Source organism: Myotis yumanensis, unplaced genomic scaffold (genome assembly GCF_028538775.1).
Source record: "Myotis yumanensis isolate MYYU_CA2020_CCGP unplaced genomic scaffold, mMyoYum1.0.hap1 SCAF_2, whole genome shotgun sequence".
In the NCBI taxonomy this organism is placed as follows: Eukaryota; Metazoa; Chordata; class Mammalia; order Chiroptera; family Vespertilionidae; genus Myotis; species Myotis yumanensis.
The window spans coordinates 176,100,482-176,113,902 of record NW_027223753.1 but is presented as its reverse complement, the minus strand read 5'-3'; the positions used below and the strand labels follow the sequence as shown (position 1 = coordinate 176,113,902).

General features: G+C 35.1%; 1 protein-coding gene across 4 annotated transcripts in view; it reads left to right on the top strand.

The window, feature by feature from the left end:
* The window catches only part of ATP11B (ATPase phospholipid transporting 11B (putative)), a 117,865-nt gene that overhangs the window by 55,508 nt on the left and 48,936 nt on the right, over nt 1–13,421 (top strand). For all 4 annotated transcript variants that reach the window (XM_070406735.1, XM_070406736.1, XM_070406738.1 and 1 more), the window contains exons 9-12: nt 1,416–1,480; nt 4,189–4,270; nt 11,291–11,441; nt 12,586–12,783. In XM_070406735.1, the coding sequence (XP_070262836.1) occupies nt 1,416–1,480; nt 4,189–4,270; nt 11,291–11,441; nt 12,586–12,783 (496 nt within the window). The remainder of the gene's footprint in view (nt 1–1,415; nt 1,481–4,188; nt 4,271–11,290; nt 11,442–12,585; nt 12,784–13,421) is intronic.

Sequence of the window (13,421 nt, the reverse complement as noted above, 5' to 3'; positions counted from 1 at the left end):
TTTCCCTCTATATTAAGATTAATTTCTGGCTGCTGCATGAAAGGACTTAAGCTCATTTCAAAGATTTGCTAATAGGATGAGATTACATTGTTACTCATGACCATAAAGCCAAATTTAAAATAAATCTTGGAATCGTCCCTTGAACTTCTAAATCAAATTAGCATTTCACCTTTTTTCTGGAGACATATTCAGTTAAACTGGCTGCTTGAAATAAGTCACTGACATAAAGAGCATTTCTTAAAATGAAATCCTCAAGTCAAGCCACCAAAACTATCATGCATCAGCACTGATTCACATTTTTAATAAACATTAACACAGGAGCATGTTCAATGAACTCTTTAGCCATGGTCTTTGCTGAAGCAACCAGAGTTTGCTGATGAACTGCCTTTTAATTCAAAGCTTTCTATCATTATATCCCAATTGTATATGCCAGTGTGAGTTCAAAGTTTTTCTATTCATTGTTAAAACCAGTACCACGTGAAAAGGAGCTGTTTTATGGCTTCTGGTTAATAGATTTTGGAATATCCATGTAGTGTGCTCCAAATATGATTCAATATTAAAACCATACTTGTTAACCATGTCCCAAACACCTGGTCCTCCTTGGTTCATTGATTTTTTAGAGTGTTTGGGTTTGTAGACATCTTGGTTCCAATTCTGTTTGATTTGGATGACTGTGTATGTATATTTCAGAAAAGCATAAGGAATCTCAACAAAATTAAGACTTTTTAACTTATCCATAACAGAGTCTATCATTTTGCTATCAATAAAAAAATTCAATTTCCTTTCTAGTTATTCCTTCCCATTTTATATCTCCTTTATGGAGAGAAATTCAAACAGCAAGAAGACCTGAGCTCCAAGAAGTTTGCAATGCAAGTAGTAAAGTTGTAGTGTCAATCTTGCCTACAAAAGTACTAACTCACTTACTACATGCTGTTTTATAATCCAAAGTAATTTTAATTGTGCAGAGCTCATGCATTTACACACAAATCATGCTACAATTCTTATTTACGTTGCATTTTAATCCTCTATTTTCTTTGAAAACTTTATTAATTTTGCTCAAAATTTTCATCCTTTATTAAACATTTAAAAATCATTGCTTAATCTTTTATTTTGTTGTATTTTATGTTTAAAATTTTTGTAACTGGTCTGGTGGATTTATGAGTTTATTTACCAGCATAATCTTATTTCTGAGCCACTGACCTTAAAGTAACTGAAATGCTAAAGCAGTTGTTTTTGCTATAGTAACTAACATTATGATTGACCTAAATAGTAGCTAAGATTTTGGTTCTATATAAAAGCAGTGTTGTAACTATAACTCAAGTATTTTCTGCTAAAGATGCTGTTTTAGAATTTAATTAAATGTTTAATATATTTAATGCTTTTGTTTTTTTGTGTGTGTGTGTTTTTTCCCCTAGACCTCTGGGGCCAGAGAGTCTCTTGCTTCGTGGAGCCAGATTAAAAAACACAAAAGAAATTTTTGGTTTGTATATGTTGAAAGTTTTTAATTATAGATTCATGTTGATACTTTGTGAAGTACTTCTAAAAGCACAGCATTTGTGTTCTTTTGGTTGGGTAACTTGTTACTTAGTTACATGTTGCCTATGGTAATTTTCTTAAAAGGATTGTGTTAATATAATTTTGGTTGTAGTTTTTGTTATTAATCTCTATTTTTGAGTAATAGACTAGGACCTTACTCTTATATTTTCTTTGTTGATACTTGTGAAACTGAGTGCTAAGAAGATAATTCTGGCACTTCTTTCTATTCATGGTGGATTACAACCAATATAATCTGGCATTATGGTATAGTAAACCACCTGTGTAATCTTATTGTGATTATTCTTAGATTGGATGAATAAAACTGCTGACTCATTCATTCATTCAACAAATTCTTATTAATTGACTATATACCAGGTACTCTTGAAACGTATACTGACTGGATCAAAAGAATGAATAAATAATGTTCTTGCATTGGAGGTTTATTAATTAATTAATTAACTTATGCTCTGAGTCAATTTTAGGCAAATTGTGAAATCATTGATAATCTTTAGCTGTCAACTAGTTCTTCCCTCTTCAGAAATGGCCCTTCATATACTAGCCAGCTTGTTATTTACTGAATGTTTACATCTTTGGGGGTCTGTCCTCTTCCTCATTCTCTTCTTTCATCTGTCTTATCTCTCAGTATTAGTTTCTGATAAAGAAGTCCATATACTTTTTTTAAAAATGGAAAGTAACAAATGTTGGTAAGGATGTGGAGAAATTGGAACCCTCATACATTGCTGGTAGGAATGTAAATGTTGCAATTGCTGTGGAAAACAGTGTGGCAATTTCTTAGTAAGTTAAATTCAGGATTACCATGTAACCCAACAGTTCTAATCCTAGATATATACCCCAAAGAATTGAAAATAGATCTTCAAACAAAAACTTCTACAAGAATGTTCATAATAGCACTATTTACAATCATCATAGAGTAGAAACTGTCCACATGTTCATCAACTAATGAATATATAAACAAAATGTAGGATATCCACATAATGGAAAATTATTTACTATTAAACAAATGAAAACATTATGCTGAGTGAAAGAAGCTGGACACAAATGTCACATGTTATAGGATCCCATTTACTTGAAGTACCTGGAATAGGCAAATTCATAGAGACAGAAAGTAGATTAATGGGCTGGGTAGTGGAGGGAATGGGAATGATGCTTAATAGGTACAGGGTTTTCTTTGGGGGTGATGAAAATGTTCTCAAGTTAAATAGTGAGGATAGTAGCACAACATTGTGAATATACTAAGTGCCACTGAATTGTACATTTTTAAATGATTAAAATGATAAATTGTATGTTATGTATATTTTACCACAATCTAAGAAGAGAAAACTATAATAAATGTTCTGATGGCAAAAGCCAAAGAAAACCTCCAAAGCTTTAGACCCTCTCATGTAATGCTGTATTTTAAAACATCTCTCTAGCATTAAAACCTTTCACGCTCTTAAAAGATGTGTATTTGAATGCCTTTAGGATGGGTCTGCTATTGTTTGCCTCAGTACCACTTCTCTCTGTTGTATAATTCTGGCTGATTTCTATAATTTTGGTGCCATTTGAGTTATAAGTTCTGCCTTTATGGAATAATTTTAATGGTGAAAATTCCAGGACAAATCTTTAGGAAGAGGGCATGATGAATCCTACACTGCTTCTCACATCTCACTATTTAGGCATGGGTGTAAACATTTATTGATTATCTGTTTCTAGGCATTTTGCTAACTTGTCATACACACTGCACAACAATTTTATGAGGTACTAGAGGCCTGGTGCACGAATTTGAGCACAGGTGGGGTCCGGCCGGCCCTGCCCCTGATCAGGAAGGGGGGTGGGGGCAATCAGGGGTGGTTGTCCAGCCAGCCCCACCCCCTGGTCGAACTCCCAGTCAAACTCCTGGTCGAGGGGACAATTTGTATATTGGCCTTCTATTGTATAGGATATTTTGCCACTCTAAAGGTGGAGAAATTAAGATTCAGAGATTAAATAACTTCTTCAAGGATGTAGAACTAGTAAGTGGCAGAGCTAGCATTCAAACCAAGGTCTAATTCCAACAAAGTATTTTATAAGGCTGGTTTTACCATTCACCCCCCAGTTTTAATCCCATTATTACTGTCATTCTCGCTAATTTCAGAGTCATTCACATGGGCACGAATTTTTTAAATAGCCCATTCCTTGTGTTTATTTACCCTGATAGATTTTCATATTATCGCTCCAGTGCTTATGAAATTATGTCTAGGGGTCCAGATTCTGGCATTCAGGGGTTTTCAAACTCTGATCATAATCTATTGTTCCATCTGAACAGAAAGTGCTTTTTCATTTCTGTCTTTGTTAACACTGTTTGCTCTATCTATAGTGTTTTCCCAAATCCTTTTTCTCTATCAATTTCAACTGAAATAGTATCTCATTCTTATATCTCAGTTATAACTCAGAAACAGAAACCTCCATGCCTTCCCCATCCAGCAGGTTGAGTAATTAGAGTTCCCTAAAATGAGTATCAGAAAGCCTTTATAAAATGCAAAGAAAGGAAAGTCAGATTGTAACAGCTGTCAGACAATGCTACTCCTAGATGCTTTCATGCTGGTGAGTACATTTTTCTTGTGAAACATACTAGGGCATTATTTTAAAGTACTATTTTGTTTTGTTTTGCAGGTGTTGCTGTATATACTGGAATGGAAACAAAGATGGCGTTAAATTATAAGAGCAAGTCACAAAAGCGATCCGCAGTAGAAAAGTAAGAAAACTTTTCATTTATTTGCATATAAATATGACTGTGGATGTGTATATAATTCATTATGTATAATTTTTTGTGTATGAAAGTATATTTGACCCCTATATAATGTCAAATCAACACAGGATGATATCCTTGAGGATAGGGATGGTTTCTTATACTTTTGTATACATGTAGCATTTTGCACAATGTTTGGCATATAGTAGATGCCAAATTATGACTTTAAAATAAATATTATTTGGTAATAATGGAAACACTTGATCAGACTAACCCTCCTGCAGATAACAGTGGTAAAATCTGGACAAAATATTTAAAAAAAACAACAATAATTTTAAAGCTCTGGAGAGTGGCCCCAAAAAAGACAGAAACTGGCAAAGAATGTACTCTTGAAAGACAGTATCAACAAGGAGAAAAATTTAAGAATGTAGCTTTTTTCCTGAGGGCACTGTCAAATTCATGGACTGCAAAGGGCATTCGAGAGCCCAAGTCTTTACAGGATATAGATGTGAGGACAGGGAAGAGCATCTAAAAAGGGGAAAATCTTATATAGGAGGGAGTCACAGAAGGATATGAGCTCTAAACCTGCACATAAATTATTTCCATATTCTTGTCTGACTATTAGAACTATACATGTGCAGGGGAGACCCCAGTGAGCTTGACAATGAAACAGTAACGGTATGTACCAGCAAGCTGAAAGATCTGAGCAGAGAATTTTGCTGTTGCCTGTTGCAGTGGAGATACTGTTTGGTGTTTGAACCTAGCCAAGTTAACTTCCTGCTAAAATTAAAAACCACACTCTTTGAGGAACCTAAAAGGATATACTATGCAATCAAAAATAAGCAGACGTTAAGAAAATGTAACTTGTACTCAGTAGAAAAAGCGCTCAATTTGAAACTGCCTCCATAATGATTTTGCAATTAGCAAAGACTTTACAGTATATATTATAAATAGTTTCCAAAGTCTAAAGGACATGTCAATGAACATAAGAGAAATCTCAGCAGAGAAATGGAAACTATGAAAAAAAAGAACTCAGTGGAAATTCTTGAGTTGAAAAACGTAATGACTGAAATGTAAATGTTATTAGTAGAAGGGCTCAACACCAGGTTGAAGAAAGCAGAAATTGTCAGTGAACTTCAAAAAGCAACAGAAATTATTCAATCTGTAGAACAGAGAAATATGAACAGTTTTAGAGCCATTTGGTACAGTATTAAGTTGTCTAGCATAAGTATAATCTCCCTGAAAAAGAAGAGAAAAGGGACAGAATAAAAATATTTGAAAAAATAATAATTGAAAATTTCTAAAATTTCACACCCCCCACCCCCAAAAAACAACAACAGAAAGGCAAAAGCCTAGGTTAGAGGGAAATTTCTAGCAATGAAAGTTTATTTAAGAGAAGAAGAGAAGCTTAAAATCAGTCATCTAAATTTTTACCTTAAGAAGGTAGATAAAGAGGAGCTATTAGACCAATCTGAGAAGAGAAGAAATATCAAAGATGTGAGCTGAAATCAATAGAATAGAAAACAAATAATAGACAAAATTAGCAAAGCCAAAAGTTGGTTCTTTAAGAATATTAATAAAATTGATAACTGTCTACCTACATTGAGGAATGGGGGTGGGGGGGGGGGTGAGTTGTAAGAGAGAAATACTGGAAAATTACCAATATTAGAGATGAAAGAGAGGCTGTCACTATAGATCTTACCTACTGTGGTCACTGTATCCGCAGACAAATATAAACAACTTTAGCGGCTCTAAATTTTCCTTAATGAAATGGCAAATTCTTTGAAAACACAACTTCCAGAAATTGACACAGTATAAAACAGAAAATCTAAACCACCTTGTATCTATCAAAGACATATAATTTATTGTAAAAAATATCTCCACACAAAAAGATAGTGAGTCTTTCAATATATGGTGCTGGAACATTTTGACATCTATTTTTCAAAAACTGACCCTTTCCTCCCACCATATATAAAACTAACTCCAAATGTAAAACTTAAAACATAAGAGCTAAATCTATAAAACATGGGAGAAAATATTTGTGACCTTGGATTAAGGAAAGATTTCTTAGATAGGAAATATACCAAAGAAAGTGAACGAAAAACAAAGCCCCAAATTGATAATTAAATTTCATAAAAATTAAAAACTTCTGCATTTCAAAAGACACTGTTAGAAAAATGAAAAAAGTCATGCCATAGACTAGGAGAAAATATTTGCAAAGCTCATCTGTATATATAAAAGGCTAAGTGTCCAGCTGACCGGCCAGTAGATATAACGCGCACTGACCACCAGGGAAAGATGCTCAACGCAGGAGCTGCTGAGCTGCAGTGACTTGGCAGCGACAGTTCTTGGGTGACGCACCCCAGAACCAGAGAGGAGGAGGGAGCCCTATTCCGGGGTGCATCACCCGAGAACTGCCCTCTCGCAACCCGGTACCCCTCAGGGGATGTTGGAGAGCCGGTTTTGGCCCAATCCCCACAGCCCAGGTTGAGGGGCCCCACCTGCCAGAGGGCCCCACTCACTCCACAGATGCCCTTTGAGCTGGCACCACCCCAGGTGCAGCCAGCCAGGGAGGGACCACGGAGGTTGGCTCCAGGGCATGTCCAGCCAGTCTTGCCCAGTCCCGCCCCGCCCCGCCCCACCAGCCACCTTCTAATTAATTTTCTTTCAGTGTGCACAAATCCATGCACCAGGGCACTAGTATCTTATAAAGGACTCATATCCAGAATATCAGTCTTATTATTTTCAACATGTTCCTAGAAGCCTTATTTAATGCCATAAGACAAATAAATAAAAGACATAAATGTTAGAAAGTAAGAAGAAAATTGTTCCTGTTAGAAGACCTGATTTTTTACATAGTTGTAAACATTCAACAAAAACACTGTTGGGCCCTGACTGGTTTGGCTCAGTGGATGGAGCGTCGGCCTGTGGACTGAAGGGTCCCAGGTTCGATTCCGGTCAAGGGCATGTACCTTGGTTGCGGGCACATCCCCAGTAGGAGGTATGCAGGAGGCAGCTGATCGATGTTTCTCTCTCATCAATGTTTCTGGCTCTCTATCCCTCTCCCTTCCTATCTGTAAAAAAATTAATAAAATATATTTTTTAAAAAACAAACAAAAAAAACACTGTTGGAACTAATAAGTGAGTATAGCAAGGTCTCAGGGTCAAATTTTTTTAAAAAATTATTTTATATCTATACTAGAGGCCCAGTGCACAAAATGTGTGCACTTGGGGGATGGGGGTTCCCTCAGCCCAGCCTGCGCCTTCTCGCAGTCCAGGAGCCCTCAGGATGTCCAACTGATGGCTCCTCGTGGGGAGCAGGCCTAAGTCGTCAGTTGGACCTCCTTAGCATTGCTGCAAAGGCAGGAGAGGCTCCCACCACCTCCACTATGCTTGCCAGCTGTGAGCCCGGCTTCTGGCTGAGCAGCGCTCCACCTGTGAGAGCGCACTGACCACCAGGGGACAGCGCCTGCATTGAGCTTCTGTCCCCTGGTGGTCAGTGCGCATCATAGGGACCGGTTGTTCCACCATTGGGTCTATTTGCATATTAGCCTTTTATTAGATAGGATAATAGAAAACAGTAGGAAAATTAAATTTTTTTAAAAATTCTAATATAAAGTAGTGTCAAAAGCATAAATTATTTAGAAATAAATTTTTTAGAATTTGTGCAAGATCTTTATAAGAAAAATGTAAAACATAGTGAGAGATATTAAAGAATACCAAAATGAGAAATCACATTAATAGTTTAGCAGGCTCAGTAATCTTAAGCGGTCAGTTGATGTGTAGATTTTTTTAGTGCTAATTAATATTCTGAAAGCCTTTTTGTAGTAGTTGACAGGGTAATTCTAAACAATATTGAAATGCAATAGCAAAAATGTAAATGCAGAGTATATAGTGAAAATTTTTTAAGAAAAGAAGGCTGGAGGATTTACATTATTTGACTTTATTTTTTAATTAAACTTAATAAGATTTCATCCAAAGGATCATATGGATAGATCAGTGAGGTAGTAAGATTATATCAATTTCAAGTGTACATTTCTCTCATACATGATGTTTGTTGCATTGTGTACCCGCCACCCAAATCAAATCATCTTTTGTCACCATATATTTGTCCCCCCCTTATCCTTTACTATACCCCCTTCCCTCTGGTAACCACTGTACTGTTGTTTGTGTCTATGAGTTTCAGTTTTATATCCCATATGAGTGAGATCATATGGTTCTTAGCTTTTTCTGACCAACTTATTTCACTTTGCATGACATTCTCAAGGTTCATTCATTTTGCAAATGGCAGTATCTCATCTTTTCTTATGGCTGAGTAATATTCCATTGTATATATGTACACCATCTTCTTTGTCCAATCATCTATTTCTGAAGGACATTTTGGTTGTGTCTTGGCCACTGTGAATAATACTGCAATGAAAAGACGGGATGCATATATTTTGTGAATACATGTTTTCAAATTTTTTGGGTAGGTACCCAGAAGAAGGATTGCTGAGTCATATGGTAACTCTCTTCTTAATTTTTTGAGGAACTGCCACGATGTTTTCTCTAGCTGCTGTACAGTTTGCATTCCCACCAGTAGTGAACGATGGTTCTTTTTTCTCCACAATCTCTCCATTCAACACTTGTTTTTACTTACCTTGATGACAATAGCCATTCTAAAAAGAAAAAATTGATAAACTTCCATGAATTTTAAAAGTTTTGCTCATCAGACTGTTCATTTAAGAAAAGGAGCAAGCATATTGTTTTGGAAGACAGTATTCTCAAAACATCTATATTATAAAAGGCCCGTGGCCCTAACACCGTAATGACCAAAGACTGGCGCGGGTGGGCGGGGCTGCATGATTTCGAGTGCTGGGTTTCTAATATATGTGATAAAGGACTTGTATCTAGAATATATAATAATACATAGAAAGCTCCTATAAATTCATTAAAAAAAAAGAAAAACAGCCCAATGAAAAAAATGGGTAAAAGACTGGAACAGATACTTCACAAAGAAAATACGCAGACGGCCAATAAGCACATAAAAATTGTTCATTAATATTTAGTTATGAGAGAGATACAAACTAAAACTACAAAGTGATACCAGAACACACTGGAAATGCTGAAAATTAAAAAGACTAAAAGTTCCAAGTTTTAGCAAGGATATGAAGCAACTGGATCTCTTACTTCTAAATAATCTATGGATCAAAGAGGAAATCTCAAAGAACATTTTTAAAAATATCTAGAAATTAGTGAAAATACAGTGTGTTAAATTTTGTAGGATGCAACTAAAACAAAACAGAAGTAGTAGGTTATAAATAGGAGATTTATTATAGGAATTGGCTCACCTGGTTTATCAGTTTAAGACTTTATATGACTTAAATTGTATTATTAGCTTCATACCATCAACAGACTGACAGTAAGAGTCCTTGAATTCTGACAGAATTGAAAATAAATACTTTACAAAGTACTTATTAGAAATAAATACTTCACAAAGTATTTGCGAAGGCCATGAGGCCCAACAACCTGCCTTCTGAAGCTGGAGAACTAGGAAAGTCGATGGTATCATTCAGTCTGAGTCAAAGGCCAGAGAACCACGGGGCAGTGGGTATTACCTGGAGTCCATATCCCTGAGAACCATGAGCTCTGATAGCCCAGCTAAAAGAGAGAGAATTCACCCTACCTTCACCTTTTTTGATCCATTTGGGCCCTCAATGGATTAGATGATGCCTGCCTACCTTGGTGAGGGCATATCTCTTTAAGTCTACTGAATCAAATACTAATCTCTTCCAGAAACACCATCACAGACACACTCATAAATGGTGTTTTACCAGCAATATGGGCCTCTCTTAGTTAGCCCAGTTAAGTTGGCACATAAAATTAACTGTCACAGCACTAAATACTAATATTAGAAAAGAAACACCAATAATAGAAACTGAAATTAAAAACTATACTATTTGCAATCATTCCCAAAAATGAAATATATCTAGATGTATGTCTAACAAAATACATATAGGATCTGAATGCTGAAAATTAGAAAATGCTGATAAAATAAACAAAGACCTAATATTATTCTTGTCTAGTGAAATATTGTAATATTAAGCTAGTCCAGTGAAAAGAAGAGGGATCTAAAGTCAATTCCTGACTTGTGTGAATTTGGGAAATTTACAGAATGATTTTTGGGCTTTGGTCCTCATAGAGTTTTTATAAAGATTAGACAAATTAGTGGATGTGTTAGTTATGTTTACACTTAAAATTACCTAAGTACTGAAAATATAAAATAATCCTAAAATAATTACTTAGACCAAAACAGCTGGCCAAAGCTATCATGTAGTATTAGTGTTTTGAACAGTAACATAACTATAAATAGGCTTATAATCTTACTAGAGGCCCGATGCACGAAAATTCATGCAAGAGTAGGCCTTCCTTCCCCCTGGCTGCCGGCACCGGCTTCCCTCTGGCACCTGGGACCCGTGCTGCTTCCTTCAGGCTGCCCGTAGGCACCTGGGACCCAGGCTGGCTTCCCTCCGGCCCCGGCTTCGTCAGGAAGGACGTCCAGAATGACGTCCAGAAGAGGTCCGATCTAACTAGCATATTACCCTTTTATAATATTACCCTTTTATTATTATAGATATAGATGTGTTGGTTATTTTATTGCTGGTATAGATTCTGTTGAATGGTCATTTCTTAAAAACAAAGACTGTGTCCTTTAAATCAGTGAGGTCATCAACCTTTCGGACCTCACGGACCACCAGTGGTCCACGGACCACCGGTTGGTGACCACTGCTTTAAATAGCTACCATAATATCATATATTTTAATATCTTATTTAATATCAGTATTATACAGGAATACCCTACTTCAGTGGCATAGCAGTAACACATTTTAACATGCATTCTGTGAAAGGTACTGAAAATACGTTCCTGTGATTATCTGCTTTGTGGTCTCTTGAGATCCAAATTTGTATTCCAGTATTTATATTTTAATCTAAAGTGAATAGTAGCACATAACTGATACGTTTTATATTCTCTTTTTCTCATTTCAGGTCAATGAATACATTTTTGATAATTTATCTAATAATCCTTATTTCTGAAGCCATCATCAGTACTATCTTGAAATACACATGGCAAACTGAAGAAAAATGGGATGAACCTTGGTATAACCAAAAAACAGAACATCAGAGAAATAGTAGTAAGGTATTTTATTCTGTTCTTGACTCTGCTGCTGTAAAGGAAACTTCTGTTAGGAGTGACCATTCTGACCTTCCTAAAACCATTACTATTGAGGGATGACAAAAGGACATTGCACACCTGAAACCAATACAAAATATTGAAATTAAACTGTAATTGAAATAAAAGAATCACAGTAGATGAAAAAATAAAAACAAACGACATTGCAAATGAAGGGTAGCCAGCCTGTATGTATTGGTATACTATTTACACTTTAGGACATGAACAGTTACATTTTCTATGTCGTTATTTGAATAGTTACAAGAGATCACAAAAATTTAAGTCATCTGTATTGGCATCCACTTGAATACTACAAATTCAGTTTTTTATTTCTGTATGTTATAAGTGAAATAAAGAGTAAGTTGATTTATTTTCAATTCTGTCAGAATAATTCAAGGAATCTTATTGTCAGTCTATTGATAGAATGAAGTTAAGAACACAGTTTATGTCATATAAAGTTTTAAACTGATTAAATATGGACTACAATTTGGGTAAATAATTGTTCTCCAAATTTCACTTTAGATTAAAATACAAATACTGGAATACAAATTTGGATCTTAAGAGACCACAAAGCAGATAATCTCAGGAACATATTTTCAGGACCTTTCACAGAATGCATGTTAAATGTGGTACTACTATGCCATTGAAGTAGGCTATTTCTGTGTAACCTGTAATTTAAGAGTTTTAAATTCTAGCAGTTCCAGGCTAGCAATTTCATAATTTTTAAAAATTACACTCAATTTTTAGTTATCTTTAATTTTGAAGAGTAAAAGTAGAATGGTAAGCATATTCCAGAGGTTATAATTAATTTTGCTAAAAGCAGTTTTAGACACACCAGGTTTTTGGTGGCTTCTGAAAAGTAACAAATTAAATAATTTGAATGTAACCGATTTTTTCTTTTACTTTGTTTGAGAGTCTAATGAGCAATAAAACTACCAAGGAAATGTGTTAAAAAGACAACTCAATAAATGAATTTTAATCCATGAGATTATTCTGCTTCAAAATATAGTTAATGATCTTGTTTGGACATGAAACTTTCTGATAACTTTCTGCAGTAATACTGAACATAGTTTCATATTTTCACATGTCAAATAATCATTTTTCCCTCTAGATTCTGAGATTTATTTCAGACTTCCTTGCTTTTTTGGTACTCTACAATTTCATCATTCCAATTTCATTATATGTGACAGTCGAAATGCAGAAATTTCTTGGATCATTTTTTATTGGTTGGGATCTTGATCTCTATCATGAAGAATCAGGTCAGAAAGCTCAAGTCAATACTTCTGATCTGAATGAAGAGCTTGGACAGGTAATGACCCTTTTAATTTGTTTCCCTGACTTGTTATTTTAATCAAAACAATACATGTGCAAAGACTAATAAAACAGAAAACATTAGAAGGCTTTTACCAAAAACAGCCCTACTTTGCTCCACATCTAATTTTGTTTTCCATTTTTCAATTTTAAAGCTGTTATTTGTTTGACTGGTGATGTATTTTATATCATCATATTTGTTTAATACTTCATTCTCATTCTTCCTAGTCTAAAAGTTTTTTATTAACTTGAATAAATAAAGGCAGTGTGGCTCAGTGGTTGAGTGTCGGCCTATGAACCAGGCGGTCACAGTTCAATTCCTGGTCAGGGCATACTAGTATGCTCAGGTTGCAGGAAGCAGCCTATTAATGATTCTCTGTCATCATTGATGTTCCCTCTCCCTTTCTCTCTGAAATCAATAAATATATATATATATATATATATATATATATATATATATATATTTTTTTTTTTTTTTAAATAAGTGACACCTCCTAAGATATCCTTCTTTAAATTACAATTCAACATTTGCTATAGATACTGGGCAACCTTTAATATCACATAGCAAAGGTAAAGTATATTATCTTTTATTTCTAGTTTCACCATTTGCTAGTTACTAGTATATGATGGGGTATG